General features: G+C 38.3%; 2 protein-coding genes across 6 annotated transcripts in view; both read left to right on the top strand.

Moving 5' to 3' along the window:
* Positions 1-9,946, top strand: part of LOC307013263 (F-actin-uncapping protein LRRC16A-like) — a 59,580-nt gene extending 49,634 nt beyond the window's left edge. Inside the window, exons 30-39 of one of the 5 annotated variants that reach the window (XM_079640591.1) lie at positions 269-286; positions 952-1,018; positions 1,156-1,373; positions 1,572-1,681; positions 1,932-2,174; positions 2,262-2,472; positions 5,168-5,204; positions 5,465-5,737; positions 5,867-6,016; positions 6,876-9,946. In XM_079640591.1, the coding sequence (XP_079496717.1) occupies positions 269-286; positions 952-1,018; positions 1,156-1,373; positions 1,572-1,681; positions 1,932-2,174; positions 2,262-2,472; positions 5,168-5,204; positions 5,465-5,737; positions 5,867-6,016; positions 6,876-7,054 (1,506 nt within the window). In that variant the 3' untranslated portion in view covers positions 7,055-9,946. Of the gene's footprint in view, positions 1-268; positions 287-951; positions 1,019-1,155; positions 1,374-1,571; positions 1,682-1,931; positions 2,181-2,261; positions 2,473-5,167; positions 5,205-5,464; positions 5,738-5,866; positions 6,017-6,875 lie in introns of all 5 variants that reach the window. The other 4 variants (XM_079640590.1, XM_079640589.1, XM_079640592.1 and 1 more) reach the window with 4 other exon arrangements.
* Positions 9,947-10,100: 154 nt separating this feature from the next.
* Positions 10,101-18,427, top strand: LOC307045481 (secretagogin-like). The gene is made up of 11 exons (XM_079691162.1): positions 10,101-10,268; positions 10,797-10,867; positions 12,814-12,906; positions 14,526-14,615; positions 15,093-15,149; positions 15,334-15,411; positions 15,540-15,595; positions 15,817-15,862; positions 16,338-16,397; positions 17,479-17,547; positions 17,849-18,427. The coding sequence occupies exons 1-11, from the start codon at positions 10,199-10,201 to the stop codon at positions 17,978-17,980; spliced, it is 822 nt and encodes a 273-aa protein (XP_079547288.1). The 5' UTR covers positions 10,101-10,198; the 3' UTR covers positions 17,981-18,427.
* The last annotated feature ends 7,462 nt before the right edge of the window (positions 18,428-25,889 follow it).

The following is a 25,889-nucleotide window of genomic DNA, read 5'->3' as shown; positions in this document are numbered from 1 at the left end:
TTGTAGTATGAGTTTAAATACAGGCTGCATTGAACAGGAAGCTGCATGTTCTTTTAGTCTCTGGTCCTGTCTGTTTCTCTAGTTTTACCCCTCTCTTCATCTTATATCCCTCCCTGTCCTATCTATCTCTACTTTCTCCTGTTTTAAATGAACCGGTACCCCAGCTATCTCTTTCATTTTTGTCTTCACCAGCCTTTACTGTGTGTTGTCTTTCTGTGCTCTTCTTTTCCTCTGTTCTTCCTTCTCTTTCCATCTTTGCTCCATGGAGATGTTGTGCTGCACCACTGTAAGTAACTCTGGACTGCCGCTCTACACTCTCCTTTCAATCCACTTTCTTTTCATCTTACTGCTTTCTCTTTTCTGTCTCTTATCACTGTGCTTGCCTGCTCTTCAGCTCTCTGTGCTGTAGCTTTATCTACAGTCAGTCTCATGGTACAATATATTTGATCCCGGTTATTTATCTTAATCGTTGTAAGCTAAAAAAACGACACAATTAGTATAGAAGGACCCATGTTTCTTCACTCCCTCACTCTGTAAATTAATTTACATTGGCGAGTACTGATGTTGGAAAAATGCTTATTTATCTTAATGCATTCGGCTACATTGCTTCTCTCCACTGATGCACTATCCCTGTCATCACCAGCTTGTAAATATGGATCACAGTACAATATAATATACAACATGTGCTACTTTGTTAACATGCTACCCGTGTGTGAAAGTTGAATAAGTTGTATATAAAATAAATATAATAAGATGTACCAATTAAAATAGATAATGCCCTCCAGAGTTTATTCATATTTAATTATTATGATTAAGTTTGATGTTAGTGCAAATTGGCACTCTATATAATCAAGTATAGCAAACAAATAAACTCTGGGCACAATCTAGCTAGATAGCTAGCTTTGATATTTTGTTAACAGATCTGTGTTAAATATTATTAACTTCTTTCAGATGACTCCTAAAACCAAGAGGAAGAGCATCCACAGCAGAATGCTTCGGCCGGTGTCTCGTGCCTTTGGTAAGCATTCCATTACTTTTGTTTATTTTTATTTGAAATGTTATACGACATACCTCAATATTGTTGCCACTTGACCTGGTGACTAACATTTAATGTATGTCTTCTTACACACCTCCTAATGACCGTCCAACCCACAGAGATGGAGTTTGACCTGGACAGAGCCCTGGAGGACGTCCCTGTCCTTGTGGAGGAGAGTTCTAAAACTCCAACAACTCCATCTCAGATGTTTCCCAAACTGGAGCACCGACCGCCAGGAGGGATGGTGGAGCTGCCGTCTGAGGAGGAGAAAAAGCTGCAGCACTTCACCAAACTGCGACCCCGCCGGAACAAGAAAAAGCATTCCAGCAAAATACCTGTGAGTAAAGCTCTGCCTCTTTGCATTGATATGTTCATTTTTTAAGACATAAATAGCCCCGAAATAGGTTACATTTTATTTACTTGCAGGAAAGAACAAAACATTTGTGGACTAAACACCAAATACTCTTGGAAACAGTAGATTTTGTGTTTCAGATGGTCCATACATGGAATAATTGTCTTCAATGTCCTCTTTCAGCAAATCAACAGCGCTCCATCTCAGGATGGGGAGCAGAACGGCCTCATGGGAAGGGTGGACGAGGGTGTCGACGAGTTCTTCTCTACAAAAGTCACCAGGATGGATTCCAAGTAAGGCTTATGCTTTACCTGTATTTTTAAGTTTTCCATCCGTTCTTTCCAAAAGTTTTACCCCAACCCTTTTTTACCAAAATGTATGAATATTCTAATTATAACATATACCACATCAGTTCAGACTTACAGTAAGAGTAAACTGCAACTTGATTGTTTTCCATATGTAGTGAATCTAGTTTTTCATAAAAGACATTTAAATTATGGTACTCATCTCTGAAGTATTTTGTCTCGTTCTGTCTCCTCTCAGACGTTCCAAGGGTTCAGAATCTCAAGATGGAGAGAAGAAGAAGAAAGGTGGATTCCTCAACCTTATCAAACGTTCCACTAAATCTGACAAAGCAGATAAATCTGAGAAATCTGAGAAATCAGACAAGTCAGAGAAAAACCAGGCCACCCCTGCTGCCCCGGGAACATCCTCGGCACCAGCCACTATCCCTGAGGAGCCGTCCTCTCCAAAGGTGGCAATGAAGAGCCCTGCGCTTGAGCCAAGGTCCAGGTATAGAACAAATATCCCCCACTGACTAAGTTAGTCTCAATGGACAAGTCTGATTCTCTACTGACTCCTGTCTTACTGTAGAGACGCCTCCAGCCGCTCGCAGCCCACAGACTACAGCAGCAGCTCCGACCGCTCCGAGGAGCTGAGGACGCCGGACTCTATGGACGAGCCCTGGGAGTGTTTAGACGGCAGGTGGAGTCCTCAGGGGGGCCGGAGGTACCCGGCGCTGCAGATGATGGGCAGTGGCCTCCTGGCAGAGATGAAGGCCAAGCAGGAGAGGAGAGCCTACAAGGTGAGGTGGTGTGAGTCTGCACCAGGGAACAGTTACACAGTGCACTTGGCTGTTGTTTCTAAACATCACAAACAGCAGATGACAAAATAAAGGATAGTAAACTTTTCAACAATTCATGAAAAATGTAAGGTTGGAATAAGATAAGATAAGATGGAACTTTATTTATCCCCTTAGGGAAATTCAGGCGTTTATATCAGCAACGGGGTCAGAGTTAAAAGCAGGATTCACACAAGGTAAAAATAAAGACAAAATAGAATACAACATTTAAATAATAATACAAAAGATCACAGTAAAACGTTGAGCATTTGAATTAATAATGTTAGGACCATGGAATCAAGTTATAATATCTATAAAAAAAATGGATGATTATGACTATTTCTGAAAATGTCAAACGAATATGAATGGTTAATCCTCCCCTAAACCCTAAAAAAATAAGGATTAAGCTTTTATGATAGCGATTTGACATTGAGCTATCGAGAGACATTACATGTGATTTGGTTTAAGGAATAAAGTGCTGTAGGTGTTCAGCCTCGACTTGGCTGTTTCTATTCAAAACTCAATGTGGATTCCAGCTGGGAGAACACACAAAAAGGAAACCTCCACACACACACACACACACACACACACACACACACACACACACACACACACACACACACACACACACACACACACACACACACACACACACACACACACACACACAGGCACAGACACACACAGGCACAGATGCTGAGACATGTGTTTATCTTCAGGCTAGTCATTGCGCCTGTCAACATGTTGACATTAAAACACAAACAACCAGGATTTTCTTCCACAAGACAAGGTGAAATGAGGGAAGTGCAGAGTGGAAGAGATGGAGGCATGAACAGTAAAGGGACAGATTAAAGACGAGAAAGAAGGCTAATATGCAAAGCAGGACATAAATGTGATGGGAAAATGTCTCCTATTTAAAATGCCCACATCCTTCTTTTAAAGAAAGGTAATAATAGAGTAAGGGGGGAATAAGTAAGATAACACACATGCACAGAGTTTAGTAAGGGCCATGACTGTATGTTTTGTGTACTATTTGTGAGTCTGTCATTGAAATACGAGTTTCTTTTAGCATCTGTACTGTAAGAGTGTTGTGTTACTACAGTGTAAGTTCCCTGTGTGTGTGAGCGTGCACTAAGAGGGTTATGGTGTTTGCAGCATTAGGGTTTTTTTCTGACCTTATATCAGTGGCACTAAAGCTGCCATCTGCTTGTTGCTGGCTGGCTTCCAGGTGTGTGTGTGTGTGTGTGTGTGTGTGTGTGTGTGTGTGTGTGTGTGTGTGTGTGTGTGTGTGTGTGTGTGTGTGTGTGTGTGTGTGTGTGTGTGTGTGTGTGTGTGTGTGTGTGTGTGTGTGTGTGTGTGTGTGTGTGTGTGTGTGTGTGTGTGTGTGTGTGTGTGTGTGTGTGTGTGTGTGTGTGTGTGTGTGTGTGTGTGTGTGTGTGTGTGTGTGTGTGTGTGTGTGTGTGTGTGTGTGTGTGTGATGAAGAGATGTATTCAGGAGGTGGGTCATTAATACAAAGTGAGTGTGTGTTTGTATGTGGGAGAGAGGAAGCTTTATCCTGAGTGTTTCTGGCACAAAGGCGCCCCCTTGTGTTTGGATGGTGCTTTTCAGTGTTACCTGTACATTTACACTGAACAAAAATATAAACGCAACACTTTTGTTTTTGCTCCCATTTTTCATGAGATGAACACAAAGATCTAAAACATTTTCTATATACACAAAATAACCATTTGTCTCAAATATTGTTCACAAATCAGAAAAAAATCTGTGATAGTGAGCACTTTCCTTTGCCGAGATAATCCATCCCACCTCACAGATGTGGCATATCAAGATGCTGATTAGACAGCATGATTATTGCACAGGTGTGCCTTAGGCTGGCCACAATAAAAGGCCACTCTGAAACATGCATTTTTGCTTTATTGGGGGGGTCTGGGGGTCCGAAAACCAGTCAGTATCTGGTGTGAGGGTTAGGATTAGGGTTAGGGTAATGTTGTGAATCGAGTGGCCTGTGTTCATCATCCATAACATACGCCTGCCCATACCATAATCCCACCACCACCATGGGCCACTCGATTCACAACATTACCCTAACCCTAACCCTCACACCAGATACTGACTGGTTTTCGGACCCCCCCAGACCCCCCCAATAAAGTAAAACTGCACGTTTCAGAGAGGCCTTTTATTGTGGTCAGCCTAAGGCACACCTGTGCAATAATCATGCTGTCTAATCAGCATCTTGATATGCCACACCTGTGAGGTGGCAAAGGAGAAGTGCTCACTATCACAGATTTTTTCAGATTTGTGAACTATATTTGAGAGAAATGGTTATTTTGTGTATATAGAAAATGCTTTAGATCTTTGAGTTCATCTCATGAAAAATGGGAGCAAAAACAAAAGTGTTGCGTTTATATTTTTGTTCAGTGTAGTATCTCTGCTCAAATCAAAGCACTAAACCTAAAAATATTGTAGACATTGAATGCAACCAATCTATTTTTAATAAGAGATTGGTCTAAATATGTTTTACAATATGTGTGCTTACTGGGATTCATCTAATGAAATCAAGTTTAAAAGATTTGAATACAAAATAATAGTATAATAATAGTTTTTACTGTTCTGACTTAATGCATAAAGTATTTATATATGTTCTCTTGTCTCCTCCAGTCTTCCAGCCCTGACAGGCCAGAAAGCAATGCTACAGGTAAGCTGTTTCATCTGTTGAGATAAACAAGGAATAAAGATTTTTTTAAATAATAATAATTAACGAGGACCTACAGCCAGTCCAATTCAATTATTTGAATGCTTCTTTCTGAGGCAGCGTCTGTTCAAATTCAGGAACACTAGTTTGATAATGAAGTGCGCTGTTCAAGTTTTTCTGTTTGGTTTCTTACAGAACATAATAATCCATCTATACATTTTTTTTGTATTGACTTATTTCTTTGTTGTTGTTTTTTGTGTCAGTAGCCAAGCCCCAGCCAACCAATTCAGAAAGCAGGTCTTCCAGTGGCTCTAATAATAAACCTGATTCCCCGACTGGTTCTCCAGAGAAGACCTCTCCCCGTGCAGAGAACAAGCCAGACCGGGCCCCTCGTCTCAGGGCTACGTCTTCCTCCAGTTCCCCTGGGGGGCCATTCAGTCCCAAACCTCCGGTCCCCCAGGGAGCAAAGCCTGCTCTGGCTGCCCGGCCCACCATCCCACAGAAGCCCAGGACCAGCAGCACCAGCAGGAGCATAGGTACGACATTGAACTAATGCCGCGCCGAGGGGATTTTTGCTATCATGATTCATTTTTCATCTTCCTGCAAGAATATATGGATGGATGAATGACAAGTTGATAATATTTTTGTTATAATTTTCCTTACAGATGATATCTCAGATCTTCCAAGCAGTGGGCCTGGGTCTCCTAAGGTCTCAGTTCTTCCTTCCACGCTGAAGAATACAGTGTCAGAGAAAGAGAAAGAAGGCCAGACCGGTCTGCAGTCAGCAGGCTCTGCTAACAAAACCACTCAGGATGGTGGGTCACCAAATCTTTGACTATTTCCAGGTAGCCCATTCATGCAGTGGTGTTCATGAAAAGAATAAAGAGTTCAACTGCATTGCAATTAAAAATAGATAACACATCTAGATGTCATCTTCTTACAAACACACTTTTCTCTTTTTGACTGGGAAACTGTCTTTTGCCCAGAGCAGATTGTTCCTAGATAGACAGGAGGATGTTTGATGTCAGTGTCTGACAGCAGTAGTATCTATTATGTAACAGAAGCCTGGCAGCTTGGGGATGTTTGTCTGTCTGTCTTTGCTCCCTTCCCTCTGATGTTCTTATATACGTCCTCTCTTTGGTTAGACTTTCTTCTCTCTGCTCTTTCTTCCTTCCCGTGTTTGTTATCAGTGACACCCTCTGGGGCCTGTCAGAGGTAAACAAATCTTATTCATGTTTATAGCCATAATTCCCACTCTTCAACAAATTAGAATTGCTTTTGAAATTGTTATCGAATAAATCCAGAGAGACTTAAAAAGTGGAGGGGGCAGTTTTAACAATGTCCATTTATACACAATACACACAGTGAGTAGGCTGCATGTGTCTTGTCTAGGTTGCTTTTCAGCCCTCTGGGTCTGCTATTTGGGTCCTCAATGTTAAAAAGCAGGTGTGATTGAGGTGCTTTAAATCCCTTCCTGCTTCACTTTCAACTGACTTTTAGGCTAGCTATGGCAAATTAGCTGACTGCAGCAGTAACTAAAAAAAGCTTCATCTAAAAATAATCCATAATTTCCAGATTCCCTCTCTTCTTCACTTCTCCCCCTTCCTTCCTCTTGCTCGAAAATGGTCGATAGTCTGTCTGTCCTTTTCATCTTGACCTTCCTCTTGCTTTCAGTGAGGAAAGGCACGGTGTCAGACTCCCTTCAGCGACCTGGCCGTCTCCGTGTCAACTCTGAGGATCACGGCTCCTTCAAGACGAAGGACCAATGTCCAAAACAAGACAAGGACAAGGCAGCGGGAAATAAGTCATCAGACTCTGTGGAGGAGGCAGATAAAGACTTTATTTTAATATAAGTAAGACAAAAAACTACAGAAATCCGTTGACAAGACTGACATGTTTTCCTTTAAAAAGCAACTAAGTGGGAATCTTAAAGATATGTTTTCATTTATATTACACATCTAGTTTGGTTTGCAGGAAGACCTACTGAAATATATCAGGTAACACACAGTTTCAAATTAAAAGTTTCGTAATTATGATAAAACAATTATTATTAACACTTGGGGGGGATGTTCCATCACATGTCACCTATTAAACCAAACTGTGCTAATTCTCCTTAGAGCTTCCTTATCTTTGCTTTCAAATAAAATCTCATGTTTCTGAAAGATAACGTTTTCAGGATATTAAGAAATGTTTCCTAGGGGGACCGAGCATATACAACCAATAAATACTGAAACCTTTGTAAACCACTAAGAAAAAAATAGATGCTTCAGGAACCAGCAGACTTTATGTGCAAAAGACAGACATTGAAAGTGTTTATTGAAAACACTCATGGTCTTTGACTAATAATGAAACATGTTGTTGTTGTTGTTGTTGTTTTAGCTTGTCTCCCAGGGACCAGACACATGTAACAACATCACCAGGATCACTGTTCTGTACTTGAACTCCAACATACAACCAGACCAGGCCCCAATGGCATTTGTATAGATTTTTCTACATCTTATTTTTTCAGTATGTGCAAGTTACTTCTTTCCGGACTTCAGAGGTGACTGAATCCAATATGCAATTCTTTGACATTTATTTTCCAGGATAGTACAGGTTCAGCTGAGAATCTCGGCCCATCATCAATCAACATATACACTTGATGTAGCTTGCCTAATAGATAATCTACATGTCACTAAGAGGAGACTCACTGTTCTCTTCCCTGAAGGATACTGTCTCTGTGTAGGAGAGTTGGAGTGACCATATGAAGTGTTGCTTTGAGAGGACTGTGGTACACTTTAACTTCACCAAAAACCAACCAATAAGGCTCCAGCACTGTTAACTAACACTGTTCTCTGTGTTAAGACACTGGAAAAAAGTGTGTCTAGTAGACGCCTGTCATTAAAGTGCAATACAGAGTTCCAGCATAAACATGTCTGTAGTGGGTTTTTTTGTCAAGTAAACAAAACCGAATAGCTTAATTGTTTTACTGGTACACTCACTTGAGACTTTTAAAGTGAACTGTGAGGTGTGCCAGTGTTTGTCACAGTCATAGAAACTCTGAATTGCTCTTAAAGACGGATTGATTCCTCACACGTACATTACATTCCCCTGGTGTGCTGATGATCCAATGAAAACAAAGATCTTATTCAAAAAGAGGAACACAAAAAAACACTGACATTTGCTTTCCATTTCAGAAGCTATTTTGTGTGATCTTTGTGTAAAAGCGCGACACTGAGGGAACTCCAGCCTTCAAACACTGCCGACCTTGCTTTGCTCCTCAGCAACAAGTCTCAGGCAGACTCCTCTTATCTTTGTCTTTTAAGTGCAAGAAATGCCCTTTTCACACTGCTAGGTAGTCAACAAACAGATCCCCAAAATAACCATATGTGCAAAGCATTCATCTTATCATTAATTGAGAAAAGCTTTAAGAAATGGTAACTGAGATGTGTGGCAACGTATACATCAATGTGCAGTTTTGACAAAACAAATGTGGATTCCTCTTGTCAATTAAATTGCTATAGTGCTATTTTACCAATGCAGAGTATGTTTCAACTTTTTACCAAATCAACTTTGCCATTATGATGTGAATGCAGCATTATACCACTTTAACACATATTTGAATCCAACTCATGTTTATTTTGAAATGAAACACTGTGGAATTACCTTTTTACTTTTTGACTATCTAGTTGTTGTGTGGCAAACTGTGCTCCGGCATTAATACTGAACGTGCACCTGACATCGTTTTTCATTTGCAGTATGAAAGGGGCACAACTTGTATTTTGAGCCTAAATAAAGTCAGGGCCAAAGGTCTTACTGGTGCACCTTTACCTATGGTGTCTATCGATGTCTTTTTGTAGGATTATTATGATAACATTCTGTTTCTTTGTCACTCATTATGGATCGGGAAATAACACTGTTACTGTTGTAAATAGTTATTATAGTGTCTGATGTCAACAACTGCTTCGATTTAAGTCTGTCTCAAAAATCAATTTTAATTTGAAAGATGTTCCAGGACACATGGGAGAAAATAAAACTACTTTGCAGTATGTACTAAAATAACATGGACACCCTCTTCTCTCTGTTTGGGATTTCAGAAGCAGCTGGCTGTGTTTCTGTCAAGTTTTGTGAAAGATTGATCTCTTCAAATCAGAAAAATGAGAATCAGTTTCATTTCTGTTGGTGCATGGAGTGGAGAAAGTGAAAAGTAGCATTGAGTCCAGACTCCTGAGTCTATGTGTATGACTGCATGATGTGAGTTGTACTGTTTGTATATATGTGCTTTCATACATGTAGGAGTGTGTATATGTATGTGTAATATACACACTGTGATGCATTCACACGCCTATGTGAACACGGCAAATCCTATGTTGTTTTGCTACTAAGTACACTACTATACTAGGGGTTTGTTTGTAACTTATTTGGAATAAACACAGTGGCCATGTATGTCTTGTTCCTTTGTTTTTCCTTTCACATGTACATTGTGTTGATAAATGTAGAAATTAATTTTGTGTATGTATTAATTTGTTATGACATGTAATCAATTTAATGTTTCTTTCTTTATGATTCAAAAAATAAATGATGCAAAACAATGACAGTTTTCCTTGAGCTGGAAAAATAAAATGCAAATGACATGTTTGCTATTTATCAGTCTGGATATGTCATTTGTTCCATCTTGTCACGGATCAATGTTTCATTAAGTCATTCAGCTGGTGTTGGACATTTCTTCATGCAAATAATATTGATTAAAATAATTTTACAAGCTTTTTAATCTCTGCATTCTCTTTTTATGACATTTGTTGAAGATGCTTTGCAGTTTAATAAAGCAGCCACCAGATGGCAAATACAATCCAACGGCATACTGTACCCTCTCTCTCTGTGTCTCTCTGTCACTCCCCCAGAGAAGGTGTGGTTTTCACAAGTCAGAAAGAGCATATGTCAGCCAAGCATCCAACAGTGCAACACAACTTGTCACCTCACTCCTCAGTTGACAGCTTACTTTGCCTTTCCTTATCAACATGGACACTGCTTTTGATAACCTGGATGCAGCTGGTTTCTTGGAAATCTGGCAACACTTTGATGCAGATGGTGAGGATATTTAAACTGTTCATACTTTTTGATCCATTTTCTTAATCTACAGATAGCACAGTACTTTCAAATGCATCTTCTGCTGTCACTAGACAGACAACCCTTCTCTGTGATGACTACTTTGAGTTCTTGTTGGATGTAATTGAAGTTCTTGTGGTTAAAATGCATGTTGACATTGCAAAATAACTATGTCCTCTGGTACTATATTTGAAGAGAGTACAACCCTATGTAATTCTGTTTGAAAAAAATATAAATGTACATATGTCTCAAATCTGAAAGAGGGTGATTATAAAAGGGAAAGTGCACAGGAACATTGATCAGCAACCCTTTATAAGTCTTAGAATAAGGAAATAATTGTGTAGTGATCGTGTGGCGAAGTGAATTCATACGTTTTTACCTATGGTTTTTACTCAGTATTTTTAAGATAAGATAGTACTTTATTGATCCCAATTTTGGGAAATTTGGGATTTTTTGGGGGGGGAATCCGACTCTCTTCACTCGATCTTTAAAATATTTTTTATTTGACAGATAATGGCTACATTGAGGACAAAGAGCTTGATGACTTCTTCCGTCACATGATGAAGAAACTGGGTCCACAGGTGAGACTACTTTGGATGAATTAATCCATAAATTGTGACGACAGCCATTTAGTGCAACATGCACCGCAATATCATTTGTATTTGAAAATGCTACTTTACTGTGTCAATATATACTCACCAGTCACTTTATTAGCTACACCTGTTCAAAAGCTTAATAACGCAAATATCTCATCACCCAATCACAAGGCAGCAACTCGATAGGGTCAAAGCAACTTACTCTTTCTACACTTAGTTCAAACCATGTGAGAAAGGTGATATAATTACATTTGAATTCTGCATGGATGTTGGTTTGAGTATTCAGAATAACGTCTGTACTTGAGAATGAGAATTAAGACATACAGTTGCTTTATTTCTTAGCTAATCTTCCTATTTGTTCATGTGCCTGGTCTACTAGTACTCAACAATTGTTTTTGAAGTTGCAATTAAATCTAATGATCTGCATAAAAGGGTAATCCAATTTATCTTGTTTTGGTTAAACATTGAATATAAGACACCATTTGCCAAGATTACATCTTAAATCAGTTCCTTGGAAATGCATTTGACTTTGCACCCAGACTCTGCCGCACTGATCTGTGCGGGCAGCTGAAGCTAACGATGTCAGGCAAAACACAATTAAAGAGCTCTGGCCACTGTCAAAGGAAAAGTCACCAACCGGTTATAATAGAAACCAAATATCCCTACAGCCATTAGTCCATGTTCCAGTGTGTGTTTGCTTGTGATTGGACTCCCTCCGACACTAATGGGGTTTTACTAAAACAAACAGACTACCGACCACATGTCTCTCTAATGTTTGCTCTCCATCATAAATGCCCCCAGGATAAGTACTGCTGTGTATTTGTAATGGTGCAGTCATTCTATTATACTCTATTCCTCCATTGGGGGATATTTACCAAATGGTTCCTTTCTATTGTTATGTTTTTTTAAACTTCCTCTGGGGCAAAATATTCTGTATTTATGCAGATTTTACCTTCTTGTATTACCACAGTTTAAATGATTTGCTCACATGCAATTTGATGAATTTGCATGTGATACACTGTAATATAAACCTGAACACATGGGTTTGTTATGCAGTCTACCTTGCGTTGATCGTGTGCATTAAGTCAAATATCAATATGTGCTCTTCAAACTTCTGCTCAGCAACAGGAGATTACTGGTGCAGTCTGATAGAAAGCTGATGCTGAAGATAAAGTGGTGTCTCTGTAATGAGCAGGGATCTGGCACCTGGTTGTCTGCAGACTGTGTGCTCTGCCCTGCACGAATCCATGATTCACACTTCAGCACCCCAGATCAACAGGTTTCTATAGTTACAGATCGGTGATGGATGGTTTCCAAAGAGACTAGGCAATTAGCTTCTAAAAAATGTTTCAAAATAACTAAAAAGGCTGAAAAATATCTTGCCTTGAGTTGCTTCGTGCTTTCTTTTCTGAGCTGTGGTTGAAAAAGAGAGAGCCTGGTCTTGACAGGAAAAGGAAATGTGATTGTTAACCCAGATTAGCATGCAACAAACTATTGTTGCTTTTTCATTTAATTTATCTGTAGTTATCTTCTTCTAGAAGACGTACATCCTGTGCATCCATTTTATTTTGTGCACTTTAAAGACTAAGTGAGCTACATGAGTGCTTTACAGAGAGTAAGCCTTGAGTAAGCAGTACATGAGAGAAAAAAGAATGAGTGTTTAAAATAATATCCATGGTGACATGGCTTAAAATAACTGTGACTCATCAAGTTAACAGTTAATCCATTAATATTGTTATTTTCCAAGATATTCAAACATGTGGCTAAAGGGAATCAATGTTATGAAACAAATCTTTTTTAGTACAATTAACTGTGTTTACTATAGCATGTTGCCTCATCATGTACTGTATCATCACCATGTCTCTGTCCAGTTTAATTGTGGACCTAGGGCAAAAATCAATGTGTCATCCAAACCTATTGTGTGTCCACAGGAGAAAGTGACTGAAGAAAGGGTCCAGAGGCTGAAGCAAAGGTTTATGTCCGCCTATGATGTCACTGCTGATGGGAAACTACAGATTCAGGAGGTATGATACTATTTCTTCATTTCAAATTGCTAACTCATGTTTTTACTTGTTCTCATTTATGCTTACGGTCAACATCTCTCTGTTTCTCTCTGCACACTGAAAACCATCTCACGCTAACTTCCTCTTTATTCTACATGTATCTTCCTCTTCTCTGCCCCTTCTTTCTCTAACTCATCTATTTCACTTACCCCGTTCTCTTTCTCTACTCCCCCTCCCTGTTTCCCTGCTGTTTCCATCTCCTCTTCATCTTCTGTTTATCTAATGTATCCATAGCAATGATGCAGCTGTTACCATATTGCAGAAGACGGAAAACGTATTTCCGGGGATTGATGATAGTCTTGATAAGCCACCCTGTAGTGAGAAGACAGTTTTAAATATGATTATATGCAGAGGTTCACAGATGATTTAATACCAAACAGTCTTCTGAATTTATACAGCAATGAATGCACTTCTGTAATCTTGTCTGAATAGGTACAATAACTAAGAGAAACAACCTATGGATCCTTTTGCACACTCAAATAGGACTACTGCTTGTAATCATTTTTGTTGATTCTCAAATGTCTTTTTCATTTGGCAGTTTATTTAATGAATTCCAACTTGATTGACAATTTAACATGCTGCGGTGGTTTCCCAGAAATAAAAGGCCCTTTTTTCATGACAATGCTCCCTCAGCCTCGATTCTGAGTAATTGGTGCAGCTCTTGGCACAATAGCAGTGCAATGCATTGTCTTTTACTCTAAAAAAGTGTAATAAAAAAACAGTGAATGTACACATTCATTAGACCAATCACTTACAGTAATGCATTAACCCGCAGACCAAAGTGCATTTGCTTTTACTCGAGAAAGCCGGAAAATATATCTTCCATATATGTCTGATTCAATCTGAGTGATGCATGAACCGTGTGGTCAAACCTCTTAGTAGCTACTCGCCTAACTAAATATCCTTCCAACTTTTTCTCCCCTCATTTGTTAACCTTGCTCTCTTTTTAACACATTTAATTGAAAACTGGCTCCTATCAAGTTAACATCAATGTTGGTGCATTGCGCTTTGAGGCAAATTGCCGCAGTATCAGCCTGTGATATAGATTGGAGATGGGGGCCAGTTTAATCAGCTAATGGAATGCTGATACTATTAAAAAAGGACAGACAAGAGAGGAGCATCATGAACTGGAGCGGAGCCAGGAGGAGCTGCTGTAGCCCTGGACATCCAAATGACACTAAATCTTATATTCTTACATGTCCTTCTTCGTATGTAGCCCTGCAGTGGTTTAGTTTGTAGAGATCAAGAGGCTACCATCTTCATACGATAAAGATAATCATGTAAATAAAAAGTACAGTATATTCCTGTATTCTGGGCAGTGTCTTTAGCTTTTCAGGATAATCTCCAAACTGTATTGACACAGACAATGTAAAATAGTTTCATTGGATCCATTAATAAAAACTGACCCCTGATCTGATCAAGTTATAAGACCAGTCTGGATAAGCCTGACCTGTTCTAGAGTTTCTGTGACTGCTGTACACTTGTGACTAAAGTGGACAGAACTTTTCCAGATTGAGAGCTAGACAGAATTGCATTGTCCAACCACTGATCTCTGCTCTGACCTCTTCCTTGTTTTTCAGTTGGCCAATATGATCCTCCCTGAAGATGAGAACTTCCTGTTAATTTTCCGCAGAGAAGCTGCTATGGATAATAGCGTTGACTTCATGAAGGTACGTTTCAAAGACTATGCCAAACATCATTCTAGATGTGAAAATGCATCAAGCGTTGAGCCACATCCAACAATATTTGTAACTACTAGGAATATGTGGACTACATTGCGTCAATTAAAAACTTTAGGACCAGTGAGAATTATACAGGAGCATTAAAACCACCAAAACTGGAGAGGTATCCTGATGCCAGTGGTCCCAAGACATAAATGAAGTGACTGCAACTCACCTTTTTTGCTTGTCATTGACGGATTATTTTTCTTACTGGAAGACTCTTGTGTACAAAACTACGTGTATGTGATTGTGTTTCAGCTTTAATGCTTTCGAGTCAGCAATAGCACGAAACGTTTTTTCTCTATAGTATCTCAATAACAAGAACTAAAATAACACAACTATCTTTGATAACTAGTTTGAATCCATTTATCACCACTGTACATTTAATGCAAGCATTTGTTCATTTCCCTTTCCTGCCTACTGTAGATATGGAGGACGTACGATGTTGACTGCAGCGGCTACATATCAGCTCGGGAGCTCAAGGTAAAATTGCCTAACAAAAAGCAGAATCGTAACTCGTGTTTGTTTCTGCATGAGGAACCGACCTGATTGACCACATTAGCAGAAAATGGCTGCGGCCCTTAGAAACTACTTCCTGTTCATACACTGAGATGTTTGTTCTCTTCTTCTTTGGTAAAAGTGTCTGATGATTATCTTTTGTTTTCAGGCTTTCCTGAAAGATCTCTTTCAAAATCATCAAAAGGAAGTGTCATCTGATAAATTGGAGGAGTACACAGACACAATGGTATACACAGTTCCAGACTTTAAAACACTTATAAAAAGATGTTGGTCTTCCCTCAGTGTTCACATAATAAGTGAAGATTTGTGTCATGTTTCTCATTAGGACTACTGTACATCTTTCTTTTCTTGTAGATGAAAATCTTTGACAAAAGCAAGGATGGCTCTTTGGATTTGAACGACTTGGCCAGGTACTTTTCAGCGAGCAGGGAGAAGATTTACAGTGAAAAGTCCCTCCAATGTTAAGATGTCTTTCAAATACTGTATAATAGAATATTTATTGCATGACACTACTGTCGGATAGCGTGAAATTATTTTTTGCTAAATGTTAACAATATAAAAAATTACTGTTTTGACAATTTCACCTCAAAAGATGATATGGTTTTCTTTGATGTTTTTCTTCCTCATTTAGGATCTTGGCTTTAGAGGATAATTTCCTGCTCCAGTTCCAAATGGAAGTAAGTGTATTCTTTATATTTGTCAAATTACTGTATACTGAAATTAAGGGCAAATGTGTTGACTCTATCATTTCATACAGAGCACTTAAAGAGCACACTCCAAATGAAAACTAAGAGAACAAAATGACTTAGAAAAAAGGTTGTGTTACTGAAGGAACATTCAATTGAAATAGAAGTAAAATCATAATAAATAGCCTTGTACTTTTAAAATGTGTTCCAATAAATAAAACCTTAATTCAGTAAATTGCCCTCGATAGATATGAAATCAAAATTAAGTTATTAGGAATCCATTGAATACGTATTTTTAATCTCATTAGTATTGAATAAGTATCGTCTTAGTTCCAAGTTTAGTGTCATTATCAAGCATCACAATTTGACAGGACAATTAATCATGTTGTGACAATTTCAAACATTTTGTTCTGTTATTATAATATGATTTCTCCAAATCTCACAAGTCCTCTATTCTATTCCTAAGGCCTGCGGGAAAGAGGAGAGAAAGAGAGACTTTACGAAGATCTTTGAACATTATGATGTTGTAAGTACACAAAAACACTGGTGGGACACAGATGATGACAGCTCTTTCATACGTTACTCCTGCAGTATGTGAGCATGTGGGCATTTAACACAGCAAGGTCTTCAAACAGCCGGAAGGAAATTCTATGTTGAGGAAACATTTTCCATCCCCAATTAGCACTCTCAAATATGCATAATGTGAGCAGAAGAAGGCTTGTTACTACATCAGTAAATACACTTAGCTCCCTTCCCTCTATAATGAAACATAATAGAGTAAAGCACTCATTATGTTGTCAAGGCACTCTCCGGGAGGACAACTTCACTTTTCAGATTCATTCACAGAACAGTAGTGCATGTATGAAGGACTCATGTGAAACCTATTAATTCTGCCTGCACTTTATTTTAATGTCTGGAAAACCTCTGTAGGAAGTGTCCTATTATGTTTCACACCTGCATTTATCGAAACACTTAACAGCACAGCAAGTGGCCCTTTTTTCAAGCTTTGCAAAAAGAGGTTTAAAATGGTCAGAAAATTACAGATTTAATCTTTGGCCGCATGGGGAGAGGCTGTGGTATCAAATCTCCCCTGAAGTCTCTGCGTGATAGATACAAAACCTCAAATTGTTTCCGAAGGCACTTCCTTTGGTGTGTGACTGTATAAATGCCCATTAGTTGGGATGATAAGCAGGTACCTCGCATGACAGCCGTGATGCGTGTGAATGGGTCAATGTTGGCATTTTGTGTAAAAACCACAGCATTAATGCAAATCCATGTAACTTTTATCACTTCTCATCATCCCTTCTTTCAAGCAAAAGTGGTGAACAACTGCAGTTAGGAGGAGGATTACAATTATTCCTTTTTTCTCAACAGATTGTGTTTATTTTAATAAATGTAATGTGAGCAGCTGATAAGCATGCAAACGCTCCAGGATTCTTACATGTATATAGCTATGAAAGTGTTCCAGCCCCACAAATAAACCCAATGAGTAGGCCTACGCCCAGCCAAGGAACAGTAATGACCGACTAAATAATGTCATCATGATGTGAATTAGAAGAAGTAATCCTCAATTTCTGTCTTTTCTCTTTTCTGTCTTTCCTGGTCAGAGTAAGACAGGAGCGCTGGAGGGTGCCGAGGTGGACGGCTTTGTCAAAGACATGATGGGCCTGGTCAGGGTAGGACACTGTGCTGCAGTTTCTGCAAACATGTTTTCTGACATTAAGATGAAATGTGTTGTAATGTATAGTTGTATATCTATGTAAGTATCCCAAATTGCTGATAATGTTCCCTTTTCTACACACATAGCGATTTGGTGTCAAACCTTAGTCTTTTTTCGGTTTCCTGCCAAAATCAGCTCTATTTATAACAACTCTAAATTGCACACAGTATGTGATTCCACTCTGGCATAGTGCAGATTGTTTGCTAAAAGTATAAAGCCTTTCCACTCTCACTTCCTTTCTCTTCTGTCCTCTCCAGCCCAATCTCACCGGTCCTGAGCTGGACAAGCTGCGAGGCGTCCTGCTGCGTCACTGTGACGTCAACAAGGACGGAAAGATCCAGATGAATGAGCTGGCTCTGTGTCTGGGAGTCAAACATAAACTCAGTTAGAGAGCTGTATCGTGAGACACTGACTCTGTATTGTTAATGGCAGAATGTGTTGTTTTCATCCAGATCAGTCTAATTACTGGGTTATTTAAGGTCAGAATTCATAAAGAGGAGTTATTTTATCTGACAATGTTGAAAAAACGATTTGATACTGTGTGATGAAAAATTAATTAATTTACTGCAAATCTTCTAAGATTTTAAATTACAGCTTTTTGTGCATGTTGCATGCCAAAATGAAAGGAATGAGATGTAATTTTTATTTGTTCCCAATTGACTGTCTGTCCTGTGAGATGTGCTATAATAATCAATTGGGTGGTGCTGCAGTTCTTTAGCAATTACTGTTGTTTCGACATTTGCATGTTTCTCTGACACAGAAGGCTGAAATATAGTATGTGGTTGTGAATATAGTATGTGCGCTGAAGAAGAAATAAAATAATGACATAAGCTGACCATATTGGTTTGTCTGTCTATTTTTTTCAACAAGGTTTACATTTATCACTTTATTTATTAACTTTTTCTGAGGGATGTAACATTTTCATCTGAGATGAAATAAAGTAGTTGAGTTATTCCTAAAATGATCATTGAATCACAAATCTGAGTTGTATCATTAAAACAGAAGCCTTGTTATGTCTGCATGTGTTGATAACGTGTTACAACACTACAAGCGTCATATAGCTATTGACTTTAACTTGTGAAGGTTTTTATAAAAACGAATCATTCAAGCATTGTCATCACCTTGTACGGATGTGTCGCCTGAATGCAAGGAATTAATTATGTTCCCCAGCTTTCTCATTCTTTATGCACACTTAATAGAATCATTTCAAAAATAAAATAGCACATTACTGCAGGAAATATTTGAAGACATTAATAAGTACCCAAAAGTGATGAATAGTGTTACTTTTAAGATGAATGAAAGTATAACATTAGATAAAATAACCATATATGAATCATCTGGAAAAGACAAGCAAAGCTTCTGGTCATGAAAACGTGATATTCTGTGTGTAAATCCATACAGCTGAACAGGTTAACTAACAGAACAGTTTCATCCCCCCTAGTCACACTGTTACTCTGGTCACTGTGACACTTCTCCTGTGAGATACAACAGCCTACAGGGCGAGTCTTTGTTTGTTAAGTCTTAGTATGAAAAGCAGCGTGGTTAAGTAGATGGATCCCTCCCGGCCACTAAAAAGGAGCTAATGGTGCAGACCTAAAAGCTTTACCCTGCCTCAGACCGCCTGATTGTTCTTGGAGTCCCAAAAAGCTGGAGTGTGTGGTTTGATATTGTCTCCATCTGTGCGTGTGTGTGTGTCTGTGTGTTCATTAAACAGTGAGGAACAACTGCAAACATTAAACGACAAACAATAAGAGACTTTAGATAGTGTACACTGAATAAATACACTTGCATAAGTGTTTGTGTGTGTGTATGGTGCTTTACAGTGATGGGCTTATGATTGTGTGGGTTTGTGTGGGCAGAGCGGCGGCTACACAGCTGCTGGAAAACAAACAGCTCCCCTTTTGGGCTGAAAGCTAATCACTCCCCACCTTCCACAGGCCTCATTACAGTAAGAGTGGACCACTATCTGGTCATTCCCAGAATCAAAGTAGCACTCTATTGAATGCAGAATCAATAACATATTTAATTTCATTGGCAAAACAATACTTATAATAATATTTTCTAAGTGGATATTTCTTGTTGAATTAGGCAGATTTTTGGCCTTTAGCGCTTTAGATTGTTTACTTAGAGATGTTGTTAACGTTTACTTGAATCTGTTGTTGTATCTTTCTGGTTGTTAACTTAATATATCTAAGCTTGTTGTTTCATTTATTTGAAAGTGATGTGGCCTTAAATAAAGTGTTACCTCACAGTCAAACAGCCCTGAACAGCATTGCTCTGAGATCCTAAACAAGTTATCATGCAGTTATCTAAAGGTGTTCTATCGATGTCACATTAACACAAGCTTCCCCAGGCATTGTAGCTCTAGAGTGTGATCTGTTTTAAATAGAGCCAAGAACACAACACAAGTGATGCAAAATCAGTGAAGGGTGAAGCTACGGTCAAACAAAAGGGCATGTTGAGTTTAACCTTTCATAAAGGAATCAGAATCAGAATCAGAATACCTTTATTAGTCCCACAGAGGGGAAATGTGCAGCGTTACAGCAGGAAAGAGCCACAGACAGCTTAGTGTTGCATATCTTACATGCGTTAAAAAAAGTACTAAGTTATAAAGTTATAATATAATAAACAATATGCTAAAAAAAGAATAAAACTTAAAGATGTTACATAATTTTCCAAAATACAGATCAAAAACAAATCAAATCTACAAATCAAATCCTATAGCAGTTCTTAGGATTTAGCAGCCCGGTATATTACAGTTATTAAAGATGGCATATGTATATAAGGTATATATTGCACATAAAGCACATATTGCACATAGTTTTACGGTATTGGCAACATTTTAGCTTGGAATGTTCATGCTAATCAAAAGGAGAAAGAGAGAGCGAGAGAAAGACCATCTCTCCTTCAGAGAGCATCATTACACGTTCACATTACTCAATGCTGCTCTCTAGTGGCCAAGAAGAATCGTTGCAGTCCTTGTTTTATTTTTTCAATCACATGAATAATAAAGAACATTGGTATTATGAAAAAACACAATTTGAGGAATGTGTAGTCTACCCTACTGCTGTAAATGTTTAGAACATGTATGCAGTAGCATCAAATGCCCGTTTTTGCTGCTGAAAAAAAGAATTGTTGAATGAATGAACTGGTACTCTGGAATTAACAAGAAGTTAAACAGAGTGTTGTTAACTTATTGTGCTTGTACTTTTATCAATCAGTAATGCTGCTTTCACGTTTACACACTAGGTATGTTAACTTCCATCCTGAGAAGAGGGTCCTTTTCTTCAAAATAATGTGTTGACTGTCCTTTATTGTTGACTACACAGGATGGCAGAAAGCCCTCCACAAATTGGTCCATGTTCTTAAACTGTTTTGTCATCTTTAAACAGCAAGCGAGTATGATACCATGGCACAGCCCTTAAGATAAACTGCTTACAGACCTGTTTAAATAGAAGGTGGCTGGCAGCATGAATATTGTATGTGCTTCTGTGCTTATCTGCGAACAATATATGTTATTAAATGTATAAAGGCCAGGCCCCAGGCAGCATCTTAGAGGGACGCTGATACCCTTTGTTTTTCCCGGCTTGTTTTTCCTCTTCCTTTTTTTATTCTCTTGTTCCAGAGTATTCTCACTAAGTAAACAACAAATAAGGAAGGTGTTGTAAATTGTAACCATTAAAAGTCTCCCCTCCGATGGTCTTTAAGGTTACGTTTCTGTCCCTCTCCTAGGTGAACTTAACATTCCTGTTCCCAAAATGCCAGTGCTAAATGCAGTTCATGGGAACCATAAGCTGAATTGTAAACATAATGTATGGATCTGCCAGCTCACTGGTTGCCATGGTTTTCGCCGAGCGCCTCATTGACTTTTACGACAGAAGGTCACAGGAAAAATATGTTTTCAACTTTTTTTAAACGTGTGCTTAATACAAATTAATAGATTGCAAATGTTGCTTTTTTCAAATGTTTTGTAGCAGCAAAAAGTACAAATGTAAAATATATATTATGATTTTGTATGTAATTCAGATTTGATTTAATCACATTTTTTATTTCAGAACTGAAAAGTGAAAGCTGGTGGAAAATATTTCAGTCTTTCTCAAGACAGGAGAAATAATTTGTGAGAGTTAGGGCCGAGGATATAAACAACTCCTTTGAAATGGAATATCTGCACAATCATCAATCTGCACAATCATCAAGAGTATGTACGTCACACTGCACTTCAACACAACATGTAAACTGAGTAAAAGGGACCAAAATGGTGTTCGGTAAATAATGCTTAATGTAACACACGTGGTGTTTTAAGTGTGACGCCCTGAAGGCTCTTAACTTGCGTCACTTTCTTTACAAATTGGACTTTCTATGTGGTTGACTGACAAACACAACACTCTAGTTTTACAGCCATTTCCACACACCAGGAAGCAGCGGTTGAACTTGCGACGGCCAACGACGCAAACCATCTGGAAGATATTTCCAAGCCAACATATAGAAATTGGCTATGGAGGTCTGGAAAGTATTTTAAATAAACATTACTTTTATTTGAAACAAGCACTTACAAATCTTAAATATGACAGTAATATGATATTTTTAATATTTATTTAGGTCAAGTCAAATCCAGTGATTGTCGTTGATCTTTATTTAAACATTAGACCAAATGTCCAAAATGAAGCTGCGATCTGATCGTCTTTCCAGGATAAAGTATTTGTTTTTCATCTCTCCAGTCAGACCTCCCTGGGTTTGTTCTGTTTTTGGTGTTCTCTATGCACTGCTAAAAACAATACCTATAAACATGTGGTCATAAATTTGAATATTTGTGTTTGTTTTGGTAAGAGTTCTCCCCAAAGTGACAGCCATGTGTTCATTTCTTCAACCGAGAAGAAGTTCAAACAAACATCACCATGGCTGCAAACTGTGACCAAAGCTGTGAGCGATCAACAGGGTGTCCCGTCAGAGAAGGTAAGAGGAACCGAGGAGTTTAGCCTGAGACCACTGGTACCAATAAGTATTTGAAGAATACTTATTGGTACCAGTGGTCCCTTATTCTAACTTTGTTAAATGTTTCCACAGACGATACAGCACAATAACACGAGGTAACTGGGAGAAAGAAAGGAGAGCTTTGATAATGATCATAGAGTAATATAATTCAAAAAACTCTAACGCAACACCTTCAAATTGTATGAAGAAACACATTTACGAATCTGAAATTAGAAAATATGACCCATATTATAATACGGGTATACCATTATTTTCCTTTTTTTAAACAGTTCATGACTAAATTGTCGAAAACTGTACTGTACTGTACTACATAGATCAAAAATATGCACAGATAAGTTGTTCATATATCATGCATAGTGAAAATAAAAAAGCAAGACATTTGAAATAAAGTACAAAAATAACCATCTTAACAGAGATAAAGATGCAATCCAACAGCACCACAAACTAATATATGATTCTCCAATAGTTCCCAAAGAAAGCCTGCTCTTCTACACACACACTTTCCATCAGATCTGTCTGTCTGTTCTAACAGAGCATAAAGCCATTGACATCCTCATAAAATGCAGATTTTCCATATTGCATAATCGACTGCCACCCACCACAAAACACATCTGCCGTCCCGGTGTCTCTCTCAGCTCATGTATCGTGGCATTCAGCAAATAAACCCTGAGTGAGAGATTTGCGGTGGCCTCCCAAGCTGTTAAACCCACTGCCTGACTGCAAGTTGAAAATAAGGGGAGCATTCAATTTCATCACTGAATATGTGGAGAATGCATTGTAAAAGGATGATGTGAATGATAGAAATTAAGATAAAGAGGTGGCTAACAGGGAGAAATAGGAAGGACCAGCTCCTTTTTTCTAAATATCTAAACTCTCTCTGAACCCAACCACAGCCTGAAATGAACTCCCAGTGAAATACAAACTGTCTCCTTGCAGCTCCAACATCAGCAATGTCTCACTGGTTGAATATCCCATTAACGTGACATTTCCATTTTGTGTCGAGCACAAACGGGTCAGATCAACAGTGATTACAATTCCTTTCAGTAGATACCATATGTTTTAAGTAATGATGTGTTGTGCGGTAACATGCCTAAAGACGAGAAGCCAATGTGTAATGATCTGCAAAAAGATAATATTTTGAATAAAGGAAACGTTATTATAGCCATCTGGAATTATTCAAGCTATTTGTCTGCGTTTCCATTTAAAGCACACAGATCAAATACACTCCAACTCCTGATGCTTAAACTGATTCACTTCACAAGTGGTTCTGCAGAATTCACAGTGCAGAGGATTTGTCAGAATTTAGAACCAGATCTCCTATAGAAGTTAAGCCTTTTTACCAAATTTGCACTATATTTCATAACTGCTTAGTTGCAAATATGACTTGTCGCAGATGCTTCCATGTACTGAATGTTGCTGTTTTGCACTGACAGAATGTCAAAGCTGAGTGACTTCAGTAGTCTAACTTTTGTTTGAATACAATTGGATTGTCATCAGTTCAGTGATAAACTACACTAGAGATCTCAGACAGTGTTGCTTGACGGCCACGAGTACCTGGCTGTTTTGAATCATAAAATGATAACTTAATAAATCATTAATATCAATCTTTCACATCTATGTTTGACTTGATCTGAGTTCATTTGCTCCCGTGTGTTAGTGTGCTCGCAGGGATTGAATCATGAATGGCTTCTCACGGTGCTGGTATAAACTGGAAATTACTAACCAAGTTTTCTTTACTGCATTGAATTCATCAATAATGGCCCAAAATGTATTTGTTGTCTCAAAATATGTATAAAAGATCAGAATATTGTCATCATTATATCAGAAGAAGAAAACGTGCACCATCAAGTTTTTTAAAATAATTTTCTCGCAATAAATTCCTATGTGTCAAAAGAAGATGTCATAATGCAGCACACAGCCTGTAGGCCACATGTTACTGTATGATGTGTTGCTAAAACATTGCTGATGTTGGACTGTCAGTGTAAACTCTGAGCGGATCATGGTGAGCTCTCAGTGGTGGCGTTGAATGTGTGGCCTGCCCGCTTGGCAACAATCTGGATGCCCTACAGCAGAGTCAGACAACAGCTAGCTTTTACTGTGTGATCTGTCTTTGTTTAGAAAAGACGGTGTCCATCTTCAATTTAAAGTGGTACTGAAACGTTTCGTACCACTGGAGGATGAAGGGTATCTAGTGGGTAAACAAACTGCGAGTGGGATATTAACACCAGCTGAAACATTTCAGTTTGTTCATCCTTCTATATCTGCCTCCTCCATCTTTCTGAGTTTGAAGCCAGCAGCCTGGTTTCCTCACTTTCCTCCATCTCTTTCCACCTGCTTGTTTACTTCCATATGTTCCTCTCAACAGTTGAAATATTTCACAGATACTATGAATGTGCGTATGCAGACTTCCCACGTCATTCCTGGAGGATGTCCCACTTTGCCACACTGTGCCAAGCTGTCATACAGTAAATAAGTCGATAGTGTTATGTTATCCAGGTAGTATTTATTGGAAACATTTAAGGCTGTTGGCAAATGTTTAAAAATAAAAAATAAAAACCTAGTTTGGAGTCTGCATACAGAACCATTCTTTTAAAATGTGATATTATTCAGCTTCTATTGGCAAACTGTTTTTGAAAATCACTTGGTTTGTGCCGAAATGTGGACATAAACAGTATACAACTACATCATGAAATATAAATATCTAAAGAGTACAGTACTTAGTACTAAAAAAACATGTGACCATTCATTCATAATGCTCCGAAGTCTAATCTTATACACAACTATAAGGTTAACACAGGAACCTTAAACAGTGTTTTATATTCACATATGAAACACTTAAATCCAAAGATGTTTGACTTATTTGTGTAGTGCAGTATATACATGCTGCATTGATTTTGGGTCATAACATGATGGACAAAATTCTCAAATAAAAACAGCAGAATTTTTTATTAGAATATTTATATACATACAATATCCAAAAACTATTGAAAAATAAAGGTTTTTATAATCATAAATCAAAGATAATCCCCTTGTTTGAGTTTAATCAATGTATCATTAGTAATTTATCATGCAAAAATGCTAGAAAATGCTGTTTTTAGCTTCTGAAATGTGGAAATGTCCTATTTTCTCTTTAGTACTGAAAGAAAACACATTCAAATATATCACCTTGTGATTTGTTCATGTTTAGCTATTTTTATTTCACATTTACACTTTATAGATAAGATGTTACTAAAATGTTATTGGCAAGTTAATCAAAAAAGAAAATAACCATCAGTTGCATGTCTACACTCACTATACAGCTCACCC

The sequence above is a fragment of the Notothenia rossii genome (genome assembly GCF_949606895.1).
Source record: "Notothenia rossii genome assembly, chromosome: 7".
Taxonomy (NCBI): domain Eukaryota; kingdom Metazoa; phylum Chordata; class Actinopteri; order Perciformes; family Nototheniidae; genus Notothenia; species Notothenia rossii.
The sequence above is the reverse complement of the archived record's forward strand: the minus strand, read 5'-3'. Positions and strand labels throughout refer to the sequence as shown.